The following is an 18847-nucleotide window of genomic DNA, read 5'->3' as shown; positions in this document are numbered from 1 at the left end:
TTAAGCAGAGGTTCACCTGCACATCTACCAATGTGGTATACTGCATCCACTGTACCCGGTGTGGCTCCCTCTACATTGGGGAAACCAAGCGGAGGCTTGGGGACCACTTTGCAGAACACGTCGCTCGTTTCGCAATAAACAACTGCACCTCCCAGTCGCAAACCATTTCCACTCCCCCTCCCATTCTTTAGACAACATGTCCATCATGGGCCTCCTGCAGTGCCACAATGATGCCACCCGAAGGTTGCAGGAACAGCAACTCATATTCAGCTTGGGAACCCTGCAGCCCAATGGTATCAATGTGGACTTCACCAGCTTCAAAATCTCCCCTTCCCCCACCGCATCCCCAAACCAGCCCAGTTCGTCCCCTTCCCCCACTGCACCACACAACCAGCCCAGCTCTTCCCCTCCACCCACTGCATCCCAAAACCAGTCCAACCTGTCTCTGCCTCCCTCACCTGTTCTTCCTCTCACCCATCCCTTCCACCCACCCCAAGCCGCACCTCCATCTCCTACCTACTAACCTCATCCCACCTCCTTGACCTGTCCGTCTTCCCTGGATTGACCTATCCCCTCCCTACCTCCCCACCTATACTCTCTTCTCCACCTATCTTCTTTTCTCTCCGTCTTCGGTCCGCCTCCCCCTCTCTCCCCATTTATTCCAGAACCCTCACCCCATCCCCCTCTCTGATGAAGGGTCTAGGCCCGAAACGTCAGCTTTTGTGCTCCTGAGATGCTGCTGGGCCTGCTGTGTTCATCCAGCCTCACATTTTAATGCTATGAGCTGTGTTTAGTCACCCCATCTGAATGCTCGCAGCACATCTAATTTCCAAGAATATTTAGCTACCTGTGCTGAAAGAATATATAATCAGAGAACAGTTGGTCAATGGGACAAAAAAAGCCTCAAATAGTCTAGAATGAAGAATTTTTAACTAATAATTTTCATGTGCAGTCAATGAGAGTAAAGAACTAAGTGTCAGAAAAGAATGTCAAATATTGGTAGTTCTGTAAATGGGGTAATTGACTGTTATTTGATTGCTTTGTTGAACACTTCTATTCTTCTCCTAAGTGTGGACCTGGCCTACCTGAGACCCACCACCCTAACTGCCTCTCTGATCTTTCATGTTTTGGTGCCCTACAGTTTTCCAAAGCAGCTCCCTTCAGTCTGACACTGCATGAGCTTTAACCCGACTTCTTTATGCCATCAAAACTAAAAATGATGTTTCTCCACTTTAAGTTGGCATCCTCCTTTATAGGAAGGGGACGGGTTTGCCAAGATTCCCACATTGGGTTTCTCTCGCTGGAAAGTGCAAATGTGTAAATATTGGATGAAAATCGGATTGACCACATTCAAATAACTACCCACTATTCAATATCTACACAGATAGGTGAAGAGAGATATTAAAACACTTCCAGAGACAAGGGAGCAAAATTGTTTGGGAGAGAAAACAATTACTCAATCAAGACTTTTTCATGAGATTTTGGATTGCAGACATCCACTTTACCCGTAATTTAAATTTCTAACCTAACTTCAGTTCAAAATCGTGTAGGTGGATAGCTGTTTTTCCCACCCCTTTCCCTTAGTATAGATTATGGTACTTTGTTGTTAACTTTGAACTGAATCATTAGCTAATCTTGCTCAATATAATAATTTGTCAACATTACTTGTCAATAACATGTCAATATTACTTCATGCTGCACTGTACCAAGTTAACACAGCATCAAGAGCAAGAGTTATAATTGATCTTAATTTTGTTGGTAAATATTTTTAAAGTAATCTTGCCCTTATTTACAAACAAATTACTGGTTTGATGAATTTTAGTGTTTCAACTGCACAATAACTATTTCAGAGATTTTTAGTTTGTAAAAATAATCTAGATTGTCATTGGGAATACAAGTACAATGCATTTTCAGAAAGAGGCTAATAAGTCAATGAAGGGGTAATGATTGGAGTTAATAATTTGCAGTTCTTTGTAAACAGCAAGTGAAATTTTATGTTGTTTAGGCCCACAGAATTATTCCGCAGTTGCAATACACAGTCAGACCAAGGAGCCAAGAATGACATGAAACTCTGGGAGAAAGGGACCATAAAGATGCCATTTATGAACATACCAGTGAAAAATATTAAGACCTGTCAACCAGACATGTGGAAAGCAATTGCCTGCTTATTACAAATCAAACCGTGCCACAGCAAGTCTGGAGGAAGTATATGCAAGTAAGTTCTGTCTTACTGGGTCACCTGAGGTTTCATCTAATTGCCCACTCTGTAAAGTGTGTTTTTTCATGGTTTGTGCTTTATACATTCCTACTTTCCTATTGTAGCATTTACTTTGTTTATTTCATTAAATGCATTTTCTTTTGTATTCAAATAATTAAACAGAGAGTTACACAATGAAGCTCATACTGTTTACCGTTTCATAAAGATCAGTGTGCAGTAGTGTGTTTGCTGCAGTTGCTGTATCACTTAGTGCTTGGGGTAAGAAATAAGGATGCACTTGTGTCGTCACAGCAAATTGCCATCTTGCTTACCTGCAAGTGGTGGTTTTGCGCAGTAACAGGAATTCTGTCAGTTCTAATTAAAAGTAAAAATTGAATTTGAGAGCAAAACTTATAACTGCTTCTAATCAAAATTGAAGATTGCAACTCTTTTAACGATATATATTGACTAGGCATATTTTGATATTGATAATCTTAGCACTGTAACTTAGAATTATTGAAGGTAAAATTCATGAGTCTTTGTTCTTGTGGAACCACATCTTCTTTCAACTGTTTCATCAGAGTCCTTGTAAATAGGACTTGTCCCTCTGTGTATCTGGTAAGTGATTAAAGTTTTATTCTGTTCTCCCGGCTCAAAATATTTTGTAGCTGGTGATAATAAATACATAAAAACTTAGAATTGTTTTAAACTTAATATTCAGTTAAGTAGTTCCTCAAAAAACAGAAACGATGGTAAGCAGGTTATATGTCACAGTTGCAGCGTATGGGAGGTAATAGATACCAGTTTGATCCAGAAAAAGGCAGGCCTGTGTCAAGTGCTCAAAGTTCGAGCAGCCTGAGCTCAGAATTTGAACTAGAGACTGAATTACAGACACTGTCTCCCAGCACAAAGATTCCAGCTCATCTTCCCTCTCCCCAGTGTTTCACAATCAAACCTCTTGGAGTTGGGTCATTTGATTTGGTCAGTGTTCAGGGACACAAGAGTGTGAGGTAGGTGAAGGGATCCAGAGGACAGGAGGTTCAACCTTTGCAGTCATCCAGTGGGTTGGAGCGATTCTTTCACCTTGTCTGGATGAGAGTGAGGGTTGCAGGGCAGATGAGCCAAGTGCCAATACAGCATGGTATTGGAAGGCACTCACGTTGAAATAAGAAAGAATGTAGTTGTAGAAGGGGACAATATAGTGAGGGGGTTTGACCCCATTCTGTGCAGCCAAGAGTGAGCCCAGATGGCTGTGTTGTCTGCTTGGTGCCAGCATTCCTGACATCTGCTCATAACTGGAGTGGACCCTGGTGATGGATAGGCAGGATCTAATCATTGTAGTCTGCATAGGTGCTAGTCACATAGGCAGGATCATAAAGAAGGTTTTGCATGTTCAGTACAGCAGTCCTGCTATAACAAGTGTTTTGTTAATGCAAATTGGCTGTAACGCAATTGATGAATAATGGATGCTGTTTGAATAATGCTGACTTTCTGCTGTACAGGTATAGTGATTTTCTATAGCGATTTCCCAATAACGTGATTTTCTGTAGCGCAAGGTCATACAAGAGGGCATCTATCACATTTTAGAAAGATTACCTGTATCAGGAGCTAGAGTCCAAATTAAGCCATAACTCAAAGATCACAACCACTGTGTTATGACCTGAGCCCTGTGCAAATTGGTAGAGATGAAATCAGATCAGACAGATGAATACATGGTTCACTTACCGGTGTGGGAGAAGTGGATTTGAGTTCATGGGAGTAACCCCATGGGCCGTTGTTGTGCTGTTATACTGTTTGACTGCAATTAACGGGATCCTTTCAAAAGGGCATGACAATAAAGGGATTTTAATGTACCTAACAACTGCGAAGGTCTGATGGGGAAAGGTAGCCTTGATGAGGAATTCATTGAATATTTTCAGAAGAGTTTCTTAGAGCAGCATGTTTTTTAGCTGACGAGCAAATATACCAGACCTGGTGTTGTGCAATGTGAGAGGATTAATTCATAATCTTATAGTGGGTCTGTGATTATGTCTTCAATTTAAATAAGAATATTGAGGGCACGAAAGCAGAGCTGGTTAAAGCAAATTGGCAAATTAGGTTAAAGGATAGTTTAGTAGAGATGCATTGCAGACATTTATAGGGATATTGCAGATTAAGGACATGCAAATAAGAAAATTCCAAGGGCCAAATCTATCATTAAGAGTTAACTAGAAATGTGTAGGTACTATCAGGCTTTTTTAAAAAATCATATAATCATGCAAAGACCGATCAAAAGATTAAACAAAATTTTTTTTAAAGTCAAAAAAAAGCCAGAAATGAGTAGAGGTAAAAACTGGAGTATGATAGGAAGCAAGGTATAATTATTAATAATTTCTGTAAATGTTCAAAGAATAAAAGAGTTAAAAACTGTTGCTCATATAGAATGGAGAATTAATTATGGAAAATAAGAAAATGACAGATGAATTAAAGATGTGTTAAAGTAGTACTGAGTAATTTGTTGAAGTTCTGGGCTGACAAGAGCTTGGACCCTGAAACAAACACACAAAGTGCTTGTGAAACTCGGCAAGCCTGGCAGCATCTGTGGAGAGAAGAACAGAGTTAACTCTTCGAGTCCAGTGACCCTTTTGTTAGAATTACGTCAGAACACCGATGCAGCGTTGTTTTTACTTCAGATTTCCAGCATCCACAGTTCTTTGTTTCATATAAGTGCTTGGTTGACCTCATCCTAATCCCTAAAGAGCTAGGAAGTTATCGCATTCATACTAAATTTCTAACACTCCCTTAATTCCAGGACGGTCCATATAGATTGCAGGGTAGCCACTGCAACCCTTTGTTTTTGAAAAGGGAGGGAGGCGGAAAGCAGGAAACTACTGGCTGGTTACCTTAACATCTGTCATTGGAACATGTTAGAAGCTGTTATTAATGGTTATTACAGGGTAGTTGGATACATTTGAGTAATCAGAGTTAATGCAATTTTGTGATTTGAAGTTTTTTGAAGAGGTAATCCGCTGTATTTAGATTTCTAGAAGGTATTTGATAATTTGCCACATAAGGTTACTATGGAAAATAAAAGTTCATGTTAGCACATTGTTATGGACAGAAGATTGGTTGACTAACAGGAGGCAGAGAATATGTATAAATGGATCTTTTTCATGAATGCACGTTCTGACTTGAATACAAATCTACTTCATGAACAATCTTAAGAATGGAACCCATTACATCCTAGGGACTGCCTGTACGCTCTAGAAAACTCATAACTTGCCTTTTTACTTTATTGACATAAACTGACCTGTTTATTTCTAATGTTTTCTGTTCATTTTAATATGCTATCATTTTCTGAAAATGTATTTTCACATATTGTAGTGAGAATCCTTCACAAAATCATGGGGTAACGATCAAGTGATTAATTTTTCCCCCATCTTTTATGGCATTTGGATGTCATTTGTTCCCCCAAATTGCCTTGAACCACTGCAGTCCATCTGATGTTGGCAAGTGGTCTATCCAGTTTCATTTTATTTACCTCTAACAGTTATCTTGCTATTTCTCATTCCTTTTTTGAAGATGTTGGCACAGGAGGAGCACCGCATACAATCTTGAAACATTTTTATCTGAAAGTTTTTGAACAAGGGAACTTCTCAAAGTAGATATCCAGATGTCAGTATTGATAACACCGGTGTCCAGCCCAAAGAATTACTAATATAAAATGGAAGAGATTTGTACAAAAATCATTCTTACAATCCATTGTGATGCTGCATGTGAAGGGTCTTATCTTAAATGCTAAAACAAACAACCACTTTTTGCCCAGTTTTGTTGTACTGTTAATTTGGACAATTTCTCAAATTTAATAGAGCATCCTATTGTTCCAAATTTGGAAATCTTGAACCTTTTAGTAACGCAGTAACTCTTATTTAGGTTTGTTTTTTTATTATCTAAGGTAGTTGTTTGAGAAACTTTAGCATGTTCAGGCCTAAAATTCAGCCTTAATACTTCAGCTTGGACAATTTAAATGCTTAGTGTGGCAAACAAGGCAGATGGTCCACACTCAAAAGATCCCAAAATTTGCATGAAATGAGTAACCAATTGTTACATGAAACTTTTCACTGAAAGTGCAATAATCAGAAAAGATGCTGTGCTTTTCAGAGAGTGTCAGCAGAACCACTGTGGTGGACAGATGGACCAGGGCTTGATATTTCAAATAATGGATCACATCTCAGACAATGCAGCACTGCCTCAGTGTTGATTTTGTGTAGGAAGTTTGGAGTGGGGTTTGAATTTTCTGATATCCTTCTACTATTAATTTACTTCTTCATAGTTAATGATGGGAACTGACTATGGCTGATCTCTTATCCAACAATGTAGAGGCCTACACCAAACTTTGGAGTAAGAAGTTGCAGCAATGTGTATCATGCCATTATCACAGCTGGAACAATTACCTCCTCTCCATTTTGATTGATCACACAGGGTCTGGTTTCCTATTCACCCACTACCTGTGACTCAGTAGGCGGCAAAGTGGCTTAGTGGTTAGCACTGCTGTCTCTCAGCACCAAGGAGCCAGGTTTGACTCCACCTTCGGGCAACTGTCTGTGTGGAGTTTGCACATTCTCCCCATGGTTGTGTGGGTTTCCTCCGGGTCATCTGGTTTCCTCCCTCAGGCCAAAGATGTGCAGGTTAGGTGGATTGCCCCTGCTAAATTGCCCATAGTGTCCAGGGATGTACAGGTGGATTAGCTATTGGAAACAGGAATAGAGTAGGAGGGTGGGATGCTCTTTAGAGGATTGGTGTGGACTCAATGGGCCAAATGGCCTTCTTCCACACGACAGGGATTCCGTGATTCTGTACCCTTCAACCTGTTAGCGTTTCAGTCTCTGTGATGGAAGACTGCTGTTGAAGTTAAACAGCATATTAAACAATCTAATGAAGGTTTGCTAACTCATTAGCATGTATATAGAAACAGTAAGAATGGTTGTGGTTCATGCAGAAGATTTCACTGAAATGACTTCTAATGCAAGGAGTCTGAGAATAACCAGTATTTTTCAGGTTGCCCAAACTCATGAACATGGCAAGGTTCAATTCTTTGGTCTCACTTAGTTATTTACAATTTGTATTAATTTCTAAGATGAAGGAATGAAATATATATCCAGGTTTGTTCATGATATGAAACTATATTTAATAATCATCTAAGATTCTGCAGACAGGGGATTAAGCAAGTGTAGAAAGTGGTGACAATTGAATGTATCTAAGGAGAAGTGTAAGGCTGATCACTGAAGGAAAGCTTAAAAATGGAGTATTTGTTGTAAATGGTGAGAAACTGTTAAACGTTAGTGTTCCCAGGTTTTTGGGCTCTTTTGTATGAAACATGTAAATACAGCAAACAATTCAGCAAATGTATTTTTGGTTTTCATGGCAAAACATTTGGAGTATGTGAGAAAGACTGAGTGCAATTGTACTTGCTTTGGTGAGACCAAAACAGGATCACTACATACTATTTTGCTCTCCGCTCTTAAGGAAAGATATACTTGTTTTAGAGGTAGTACAGCAAACATTGGCTAAGTTGATTCCAGAGATGAGAGGTTATCTGATGAGAAATTGAATTGAATGAGGCAATATTCTTGAGTTCTGAAAAAGAAAAAATTTCATTGAAACATGGAAGCATATGAGGGCTGACTCTATACGTGCTGAGAAGCTGTTGTCCCTGTTTGGCAAGTTCAGAGTGAAAGGGCATGGTCTCAGGGTATTTCGTGCAAAAAGAAATCTCTTCACTCAGAGTTGAGATTTGTTCTAATTTTCTACCCCAGAGAAAAGGCGGGTGGGGGTGCTGATGCTTACTGTTTCGCAGCACTGGCCAAAATAGTTTCAAGGTCTATTTTTGCTCCTATTTCTTGTGTTCCCAGTTTTTACATGTGTACCTGGTTCGTGATATGACCTCACAACTGAATGCAATCTAAAACTGTTCTAATTTATGTGCATGTGCAAATTATATTCAGAATATGGTATATCTGATAGTTCATGCATTGTTAATATTACAAAATTTTTGTTCACTTTATAGGTCAGACTGTGTAGAAATTCTTACAAATTGTGGAGATCATAGTAAATTTCCAGCAGGGCAGACCGCTGAAACAATTTGTAATCTTTTGTCCCCAGCTGATGATTTCAAGAATTGCATTCCACTCAAAAAATATCTTGGTATGTATACTGAAGGGATGATTTTGTTTTTTTTTGTCATTTTGAAGAAGCCAGCAGGAAGAGAACTTGAAATAGCAATAATCTGACTGCTTTCTGGCATCCTCCGAAAGTCTCAAATTTGCTTCAGAATCCGCAAATAACTTTTAATGCAGTCACTGCTGTAGCCACATTTGCACGTAGCATGATCCTGCAAACAGCGAACGACTAATAAGAATGATCAGTTAACTTGTTTGTGGCCACAATTAAGAGATAAATGTTGGCTAGGTCACTTGAGAGCTTTGTGGTCTTCACACAATGCCATGGTATTCTTAATTATCATGGAAACTTATATTTATGGGTAGCTTTCCCATAGATGCCACTTCACAAGAGCATCGTTAGGCCGAAAATTAGCCTGAGCTAACGGAGTTACCATTATGCCAGATGAATAAAAAGCTTAATCAAAGAGACTTATTGTATAGAGGAAAGAGATGTAGAGAGTTTCAGGGAACAAAAAAGCAGAAGTTGGCCAGGATAGGACTTTATTCCTTGGAACGTAGGAGAATGAGGGGTGACCTTATTGAGGTGTATAAAACCATGAGGGGCATAGACAGGATGAATGCACATGGTCTTTTACCCAGGGATAAGGAATTGAAAACTAGAGGGCAGGAGTTTAGGGTGAGAGGGGATGAATTGAGGGAGGGTCTGAGGGACAACTTCTTCACACAGAGACTGGTGCGTATATGGAATGGGCTGACAGAGAACGTAGTTAAGGCAGGTACAGTAACAACATGAAAAAAAAATTGGGTAGGGGCATGGGTAGGAATGGTTTAGAAGGATTGGGACCAAATGCAGGAATTGGAACTAGCTGAGTGGGCAGCATGGACCAGTTTGAAGGGCCTGTTTCCATGCTGTATTACTGTACGACTCTATGAAAAAGGTAGAGATATGTAAATAGTAATATAATTGGTAGGTTTTATTTCTTGAAATATTTTGCAGGTTATCTTTCCCATATTAAAACAGAAATGAAGCTTTTGTCAAATACAACTTTGCCAAGGGTGGTATTTAATTCATTTCTACATTGCAACAGTGACGACTTCAAAGTGCTTCAATAGCTGCAAAATGCTTTAGGATATCCTGAGGTAGCAGAAGACATTATATAAGTGAAAGTTGTTTTTTTTAATATGTAAAATTCTGCCTAATGTTGACTTGACTTGAATATTTCAGGCAGAAATGGTATTGTGGAAAGTTTATTTCAGCTGGAGCAGTTGATTCTGTGCTTCTAAAACCTCATGATCATGATCAATTTGATGGGTTTCCCCTAGATTGAATAGAATGAAGACCTGAAAATCGCTGAAGTGAGACATATTGATTCATCTTGCAATCCTCAGGACAGACACAGTAATTTCAAATCCTGTCAACAGTTTACACGACATGAGGGTGCTGACTGTTTGTCAGGTCGACTTTGATGGGCCAAAGTGTTAGTATGGAAAAAAGCATTCCTGCTCCTGTGATGCTGCTTGGCCTGCTGTGTTCATCCAGCCCTACACCTTGTTATCTCTGTAAGCACCCTAAGCTCCCTGGTAATTCAAAAAGATTTAAGGCTTGCATATATTCTTTCTGAATGAGAATGAATCCTTGCATAAAAGCGTGTGTTGCTTTAAGCAAGTGCAAATGAGCCGTATCATGAACAGAACATCCTGATTCTCTTAAATTTGTTGTTAGTCTAGTGTGAAATGGTTTCCTATTAAGCTGCTAAAATTTTGAGTTGCTTTGCCTTTGTAGGGAGTTTCTTTTTCAGGTGCAAAAGAGGTATCCTTTCGCCAGGTTGCAATTCTGTCATACATACCAGTGATTTGATTGGTATAGTCATTGTCATGCAGGATAAGTTTGCTGTCTATTCCTGCTTTGAGCTTGCAAGGTGAGCACATTCTGTGGTCACATTTGCAAGATTGCTGGTGTAGCTAACGCTTTGCGCATTGACCAAGATGAGCTCCAATGTGTTTATTGACTGATGAGAAATTTTAGTAGACAATAATGGAAAATCCATTCATGGATTTCCCATCCAGCACACCAAGAAAAGGGACTGTTTCATCTCAGGTGTGAACTGAACATGGGATGGAGCTTCGGCTGATAAGTACACTGCCAATCAATCAGCACCACCTTCTATAGTATAAATAGTTTTGAATTGTTGATATTTTGCATCCTTTGCATTTGTCCTGGTGAGTGCAAGACAAGATGCTTTGGTCCATCCCCTATTCCCAGTTCCTCCGCCTCCGCCGCATCTGCTCACACGATGAGGCATTCCACTCCCGCACATCCCAGATGTCCAAGTTCTTCAAGGACCGCAACTTGCCCCCCACAGTGGTCGAGAACGCCCTTGACCGCGTCTCCCACATTTCCCGCAACACATCCCTCACACCCCGCCCCCGCCATAACCGCCCAAAGAGGAGCCCCCTCGTTCTCACACACCACCCCACCAACCTCCGGATACAACGCATCATCCTCCGACACTTCCGCCATCTACAATCCAACCCCACCACCCAAGACATTTTTCCATCCCCACCCTTGTCTGCTTTCCGGAGAGACCACTCTCTCCGTGACTCCCTTGTTTGCTCCACACTGCCCTCCAACCCCACCACACCCAGGACCTTCCCCTGCAACCGCAGGAAATGCTACACTTGCCCCCACACCACCTCCCTCACCCCTATCCCAGGCCCCAAGTTGACTTTCCATATTAAGCAGAGGTTCACCTGCACATCTGCCAATGTGGTATACTGCATCCACTGTACCTGGTGTGGCATCCTCTACATTGGAGAAACCAAGCAGAGGCTTGGGGACCGCTTTGCAGAACACCTTCCACTCGGCTCGCAATAAACAACTGCACCTCCCAGTCGCTAACCATTTCAACTCCCCCTCCCATTCTTGAGATGACATGTCCATTATGGGCCTCCTGCAGTGCCACAATGATGCCACCCGAAGGTTGCAGGAATAGCAACTCATATTCTGCTTGGGAACCCTGCAGCCCAATGGTATCAATGTGGACTTCACCAGCTTCAAAATCTCCCCTTCCTCCACCGCATCCCAAAACCAGCCCAGCTCTTCCCCTCCACCCACTGCATCCCAAAACCAGTCCAACCTGTCTCTGCCTCCCTCACCTGTTCTTCCTCTCACCCATCCCTTCCTCCCACCCCAAGCCGCACCTCCATCTCCTACCTACTAACCTCATCCCACCTCCTTGACCTGTCCGTCTTCCCTGGACTGACCTATCCCCTCCCTACCTCCCCACCTATACTCTCCTCTCCACCTATCTTCTTTTCTCTCCATCTTCGGTCCGCCTCCCCCTCTCTCCCTATTTATTCCAGAACCCTCACCCCATCCCCCTCTCTGATGAAGGGTCTAGGCCCGAAACGTCAGCTTTTGTGCTCCTGAGATGCTGCTGGGCCTGCTGTGTTCATCCAGCCTCACATTTTATTATCTTGGTAACATGTCTCCCTTTTTAAGACTTATTCAAGTTCTGTACTACCAAATGACTGCTTAGAATGAATACTCTTATAAAAGATGAATGTCAGGAACTCTATTATTTAATTTTTTTGACAGCTCCAAGTCCTTTCCACAACATTGTTGAAGAAGTCATTCATCCTTGTAACCCTAATGTGTGCCCCAATAACCATGTGTGTGAAGTAAATCGAAAGGGATGCCACCCTGGACAAGACTGTCTTCCCTACTTGTGTGTCCCAGGTAAGTGTTAGAGTATTGAGTTTTTGTTCTCACTGGATAATGAAGTTTCACTGAAAAGACCTCTAATTAGGCATTGTTAAAAATTGTGCCTGCCACTCTGCTGATTCCCCCCCACCATGTGTGTTTTGCTACATTACCTTGTTGCCCACTGCCACTCTCTTTCATAATGCCACTCCCTATATTGGAGCAAATTCAAAAGAGGTCTTATTAAGACTTCGTGATCTTCCAAAGGCTATTTGGTTCATTCTTCAGGAAAGATGGATTACTGGTCACTTTATAGATGTAGCTAGCTTTGCTCTTCAAACATATTTCTACTTTTTAAATGACAATGTAATGATTACAAAATGGAAGAAGCCCTATCCATTAAAAACTTCTGCAGGAAATGCACAATCTCTTTATCAGACTATACTCTCCACAGTTGAAAGATCTGAGGTTATGAAGAAATCCACAAAAGGCTTGATGTCCAGTGTACTTGTAGTATTTAAAATTGCTTAGTGGGTATGAAATGGCGACAGATGAGAAGCTGAAACTCCGCAGCTTCCAAAAATGATTTTCAATGATTATCAAAACTGTGTAAAATGTTAAATAGTCATCAATAAAATGGAATGGTGTTTTGAAGTAATGCAGACTATGACCTGGATTTTTGTAGAATCAGAGAGATTCTGCAGACTTAGAAAAATAGTGAGTGACACCCACACCTAGAAACTCACTTCTGTTTCTGACAGAACTTATTTTGGCAGTAGGGGAATGAAGTTGCGATATTACGAATATGAAAGGAAAACGTGAACTCAGCAATGAATTTGAACTCCAGTGCTGAATGGCAAATTATGGAATAATTGTAAATGCAGTTGTGGGTGGATAAAATCTGTAGGAATGTCAAGCTACAAAGTGTTAACTCTCTTTCCCTTTTAAATTTAAAGACTGTCTGTCCTTGAGAGTTGAAAAAAGTCTGTTATAACATTTACAGTAGTTGTTCATGGACTTTATTTTTTCTGACGTGATGTAATTTCAATGCCTCAGACTTTGTGTGACCATAGAGTAAAGACTTAGGGTGTCAGGGATGGTGGGAGAGGATAATTATTAAGCAGGTTAGGGTAGAAGGTGTGGAGTAATGGTTGGATGGGTGGAGTTAAGAGTTGTTCACTGGCAATGGGTGACATTTGTTGACAGGAAATTCGAGTTGTTTAAGGTTATTGTATGATCTTAAAATAGTGAAGACTTGGGTTTTTTAATCAGGCTGTGTACGCATCGAATAGGCCGTGGAGAAAAGATGAATAAGCCACAGCCACTGACAAAAAAGAAAAACATAAACATTTAAAATATCCTGGCAGCTCTTGAGACTCAGTCTAAGCTCCATGACTGTAATTGCTGACTCTGAGGCTGTGGCACCCAAATCTCATCCTGTGACCCCGCTGGAGATCATGACCCACAGTTCGGGAACTCCTGTCCTCAGGATTAGCATTAGGGTGTCATTAATGTTCAGTTGTTTTCCACAACCTTCATTATCTCAGTCAGGGATCCTAAATTAACAGTATGATAGATGATTCAAATAGGTTTGTGAGGATTAACAATCCTCAATGTGATGTTACGAATGTAGGATTATTTGCTTTATAAGGGATTAACTACTTGATAGTTAAATGGTTTGAACGAGCTATCGTGAATTTCAGATTTTCTTTACTACAGTTAATGCTTTAAAAATTTTTTGAACTTTGTTTAATGGCAACATGACTCCTGAGGTCTGCTGATGGTGGATACTGGGTGAGTTGGCATGGAGGGTGTAAGTGCAAAGAATAGTGGATATTGGTATAAATTGGCATTAGGGTAGAGGACCAGGAGCTGGCATGACCTGTCATGGATGAGGATTAAGTTCAGGATGGTTGAGGACAGAGATGGGAATTGGGATGGATTAGGTTGAGGATAGAGATGGTTGAGAAGAGGTTATAAGATATGAAGACTAGAGGGCCTCGTATTTGACAAAACAACTAGATGAAGTCCAACAGAGTCAAGGCAGGCCTTTTTAAACAGCTTGTCTTGGCACCTGGAGCATTTGCTCTCTGTCCAGGGGCTATGGGCCCAATTCTGTCCTGCACGTGCACTCGACAACAAAGCCTACCATTCTGGTGAGTTTCTCCTGAGGCAGGAGCATTGATTTTATTTGATGTTATTATTGTCACATACCTAGTGAAAAGTGTTTTGTCAGCAGTACAGGCACATGATACCGTACAAAGCACATAAGGGCGAGGAGTGAACCGAGCTAGGAATACAATATTATGGCAGCAGACAAGAGGCCGAAGAGGGAGGTCAATATTAAACTTGAAATTTGAGAGGTCCGTTCAGAAATGTAATGACAGCAGGAAAGAAGCTGCCCTTGAATCTGTCGGTACCCGTACTTATGCTTTAGTATCTCCTACCAAATGGAAGAGGGTAGAAGAGATTATAACCAGGGTGGGAGTAGTCTTTGACTATGTTGGCTGTCCTTCCGAGGCAGCGCAAAGTATAAATGGAGTTAATGGATGGAAGAGCCAATAAATGTGGAGCTGGAAATGCACAGCCAGTCAGACAGCATCTGAGGAGCAAGAAAAGTCAATGTTTGGAGCTGAAAAGTTGACTTTCCTGCTCCTTGATGGTGTCTGACTAGCTGTGCTTTTCCAGTTCAACATTAATCGACTCTGACTTCCAGCATCTACAGTCCTTACTGTCTCCAAGTCAATAGACGGAAGGTTGGCTAGTGTGATGGATTTGCGTTCACAACTCTCTATTGTTTCTTACAGCCCTGGGCGCAGCAGTTGCTGTGCCAAGTCACAATACCTCTGAATAGAATGCCTTTTATGGTGCATCAATAAAAATTGGTCAGAGTTTTTATGAACATGAGAAATTTCCTTAGCCTCCTTAGGAAGCAGAGGCATTGTAGTGTTTTCTTGACTGTCGCTTCAGTGTGGATGGTTCAAGCCAGATTGTGGTGATCATTGCTCAAAGGAACTTGATGCTTTTGACCATCTCTACCTCCGCTTGATTGATGGAGGTAAAGGCATGCTCTCCACCTTGCTTCCTGAAATCAGTGACCAGCTGTTTCGTTGACGTTGTGGGAGAGATTATCTTTACGTCATGCTAACAAGCACTCTGCCTCTTTCCTGAATTCTGCCTTGTCATTGGTTGAGATATGGCCTACAGCAGTGGTGTCATCATTGAACTTGTAACTGGAGTTTGGATAAAATTTGGCCATGCAGCCATGAGTGTACAGAGAGTATAGTAAGGGGCTGAGAACACAGCCTTGTGGGATTCTGGTGTTGAGATTTTGGTGGAAGAGGTGTTGTTGCCTATTCTCACTGTGGTCTGTGGGTCAGGAAGTCGAGGATCCATTTGTAGAGGGCGGAGCAGAGACCTAGGACTCGGAGTTTGGAGATCAGTTTGGTTGAAATTATAGTGTTGACTACACTTCACCTTCAATGAATAAGAGCTTGGTGTAGATGTCCTCATTATCTAGATGTTCCAGGGATGAGTGTAGGGCCAAGGAGATGATGTCTGCCGTAGACTTGTTGCAATGGTAAGTGAATTACAAGGGATCAAGGCAGGCTGGGAGTTGATATGAGCCATGAATAACCTCTCGAAGCACTTCATAATTATGGAGGTCAGAGCCACTGGGTGGTAGTCATTGAGGCACGCTCCATAAGTCTTCTTTGGTACTGGGATGATAGCGGCCTCTTGCAGGAGCTCGGGACTTCAGATCAAAGTAAGAAGAGGTTAAAGATGTCAACAAATACTCCCGCCAGCTGGTAAATGCAGGATCTGAGCACACAGCCAGGCACCTCACCTGCGCCAGTTGCTTTCCTTGGGGTCTGTCTCAGAAAAGCTGATAGGACGTCTTCAGTGGCCACCGAGGGCACAGATGGATCTAAGGCTGTCAAGTCGGGTGACGCTGTTTCATTGACCTTCTGTTTTTGACAGTTTAGTGAACTAGCATTGAGACAGAAAATCTCCAAACTCCAACTAACCACCTTGGCAGCACTGAGCTGGAACTGTCACTTCAAAGTAAGACAGGAATGTGCTCTTAAATTGTTGAAAAGTGATTCTGAAACAGATACTAGGAAGAACACCTTTTATTCAAAATAACCTTTTGTGTTGGATAATTCATGTGACACACATTTCAGACAAAACATTTGCAAATTCTTCATTCATTATTGATTCTGATTATAGAGAAAGTTAAAGTTGTTGTGACATGGCCTTCAATTAAAGTGTTTAAGGACAGTAAAAAATGGGACAGCTGGTCTAGCCTCCACCATTTCCAGTTCACTTAATCTTCTCATGAAAAATATGAAACAAGTCCAATTTACTAGTTTTGGTTTCTATTACATACCGTAACATACATAACTCAAAAATTCAAGTTCTTCATGTTTGAAGATTGGAGATAGAACAAATAATGAAGAACCAAACAGACTGGCTCAGAAAGATTTTGATATTTTAGCGACAAGCAGTGTAGATAAAAATAGTTCCAAAAGCTTAAACTATAATTCAGTACAGGCAAAAGTAAAAACTTTGTCCCGAAGCAAGGAACCAAATTTATTGTTGTATTGAGTGAAACAGTCATGCTATGTATTGATCAAGAAAACTAGATGGAAGTCCTGCAGAAAATCGAATAAAATTGAATTCAAGTTTAGTTTTACTTGGTCGGGGTCGGGTGGGGGGTTGGTGGTGGTGGTGGAGGAGGAGTCATCCCAGCCCCCTGAATGGCATTGACATTGGTAAGTCAGTTGAGAAGGTTGTGTGAGATCAGTCAAGATGAAATTCTCTACATCAAGGGGGAAGAGACATCTGGCGTTCTTATAATCCTACAAGTGAACAATGAAGGGCCTAATTAATCAGTCATTCTTACCTAATCTCACTTCATTGTCATGCACTTTCCTATTCTCCCAACTGCTGGATAGGAACTAGAGGGTGACAGTTCCGGACATGAAAGTCAGAACTACAGCTTCCACCATGCTCCTCCAGGCCTCTGTCTTGGACAGCAGTCTCTAACATCTCAGGGTTTGCGCTACGGTTAATGACTGCCCATACACTCACTCAATGGAGATTGGCATCCAACATGTACCAGCCGCACCACGTCCTCATGACATATCTTCAGCCACTTAAAATATAGCTTTGCATTTTGAAGTGTACCAGCACCTTTGTTGTAATGCTGCTTGGAGGTGCAGATGCTGGAGTCAGAGTCAACATAGTATGGAGCTGGAAAAGCACAGCAGGCCAGGCAGCATCAGAGGAGCAGGAACGTCGATATTTTGGGTTTATATCCTTCATCAGGACTGAGTGAAGGGTGTAAACCCGAAATGTCAACTCTCCTGTTCCTCTGATGCCCCATGACCTCCTGCGTTCCTCCAGTTCCACACTGTATTAGTTGTAATGTTGCTGCCAGGAGACTTTGCATGCAAGAGCAGACACCCATCTCGTGGATTGGACCAGGATACTCCTCAACACTTTTTTTTTGCTGTCTTAGCACTGTTATATGATGCAGCTACTTGGATGCTCACTGCATCTCTGCCTTGCCTTTTTGTACTTTGTCCTGTCAGCCAGACTTTACTGTACTAACTGACTGTTCAGTACTGACGTAAAGCCAGGCTTGACGTGGCTGTTGCTGGTGATTATTCAAAGGTGTGGACAGATTGCTGAATGGAACCATGCTCTGCAATCCACTTAGTGTGTGTCATCAGCATATTTGACAAACACATTGCATGTGCATTAATCAAAGGGCCATATTACAGAATCTAAGAGGAATAGTCCTAGCGAGTTTTGAGAAGATTTGTAGCTCAGGTTAAGGTTCTGGATGTGAGTTTGCTCGCTGAGCTGAGAGGTTAGTTTTCAGATGTTTCGTCACCTTTTTTTTTATTTGAAAAAATATACTTTATTTGTAAGATGTACAAAAAAAAACATATTTACACACCTACCCAGTCATGCAAGCCACTCCGGGTTACCCAGGGGGTACGTACATCAACTAAAGGAAAAAAACAAAGAAGGAAAAAAACAAAACAAAGAAAATACCCCGGCAGTCGTCACCCCGCACAGTCCCCGTTGGCCCCCTGACCAGTTGGGGAAGGTGCCAGCTGGGCCCAGTTACCAGATAGGGTTCTTTTTTCTATTCTGGACGAGGGGTTTCATATGATGGTCTTTCCCCACCGCGCCTTGGCGGCGGCTGCCCCAAGCTTTAGCGCGTCCCTCAGCACGTAGTCCTGGACCTTGGAGTGCGCCAGTCTGCAACACTCGGTCGGGGTCAGTTCTTTCAGCTGGCAGACCAGCAAGTTGCGGGCAGACCAAAGAGCGTCTTTCACCGCATTGATGGTCCTCCAGGCGCAGTTGATGTTGGTCTCGGTGTGCGTCCCCGGAAACAGCCCGTAGAGCACGGAGTCCCGCGTCACGGAGCTGCTTGGGACGAACATCGACAAATACCACTGCATCCCCCTCCAGACCTCCTGCGCATAGGCACACTCCAGAAGGAGGTGATCGACAGTCTCGTCCCCCCCGCAGCCACCTCGAGGGCAGCGTGCGGTGGTGCAGAGATTCCAGGCATTCATAAAGGATCTCACTGGCAGAGCCCCTCTCACCGCCAGCCAAGCAATGTGCTTGTGCTTGTTTGAAAGTTCTGGCGATGAGGCATTCTGCCAAACGACTTTGGCAGTCTGCGTGGGGAACCACACGACGGGATCCACCCTCTCCTTTTCCCGAAGGGTCCCGTGGATACTACGTGCTGACCACTGCCTGACA

The 18847-nt window shown here is 42.0% G+C and overlaps 1 protein-coding gene across 2 annotated transcripts in view; it reads left to right on the top strand.

Moving 5' to 3' along the window:
- The window catches only part of reck (reversion-inducing-cysteine-rich protein with kazal motifs), a 174604-nt gene that overhangs the window by 99529 nt on the left and 56228 nt on the right, over nt 1-18847 (top strand). For both annotated transcript variants that reach the window (XM_048529019.2, XM_048529021.2), the window contains 3 exons: nt 2006-2215; nt 8244-8380; nt 11957-12097. In XM_048529019.2, the coding sequence (XP_048384976.2) occupies nt 2006-2215; nt 8244-8380; nt 11957-12097 (488 nt within the window). The remainder of the gene's footprint in view (nt 1-2005; nt 2216-8243; nt 8381-11956; nt 12098-18847) is intronic.

Source organism: Stegostoma tigrinum, chromosome 5 (genome assembly GCF_030684315.1).
Source record: "Stegostoma tigrinum isolate sSteTig4 chromosome 5, sSteTig4.hap1, whole genome shotgun sequence".
NCBI classification, from domain to species: Eukaryota; Metazoa; Chordata; class Chondrichthyes; order Orectolobiformes; family Stegostomatidae; genus Stegostoma; species Stegostoma tigrinum.
Note: the sequence above shows the minus strand (reverse complement) of the source record. Positions and strands in the feature narration are given on the sequence as shown.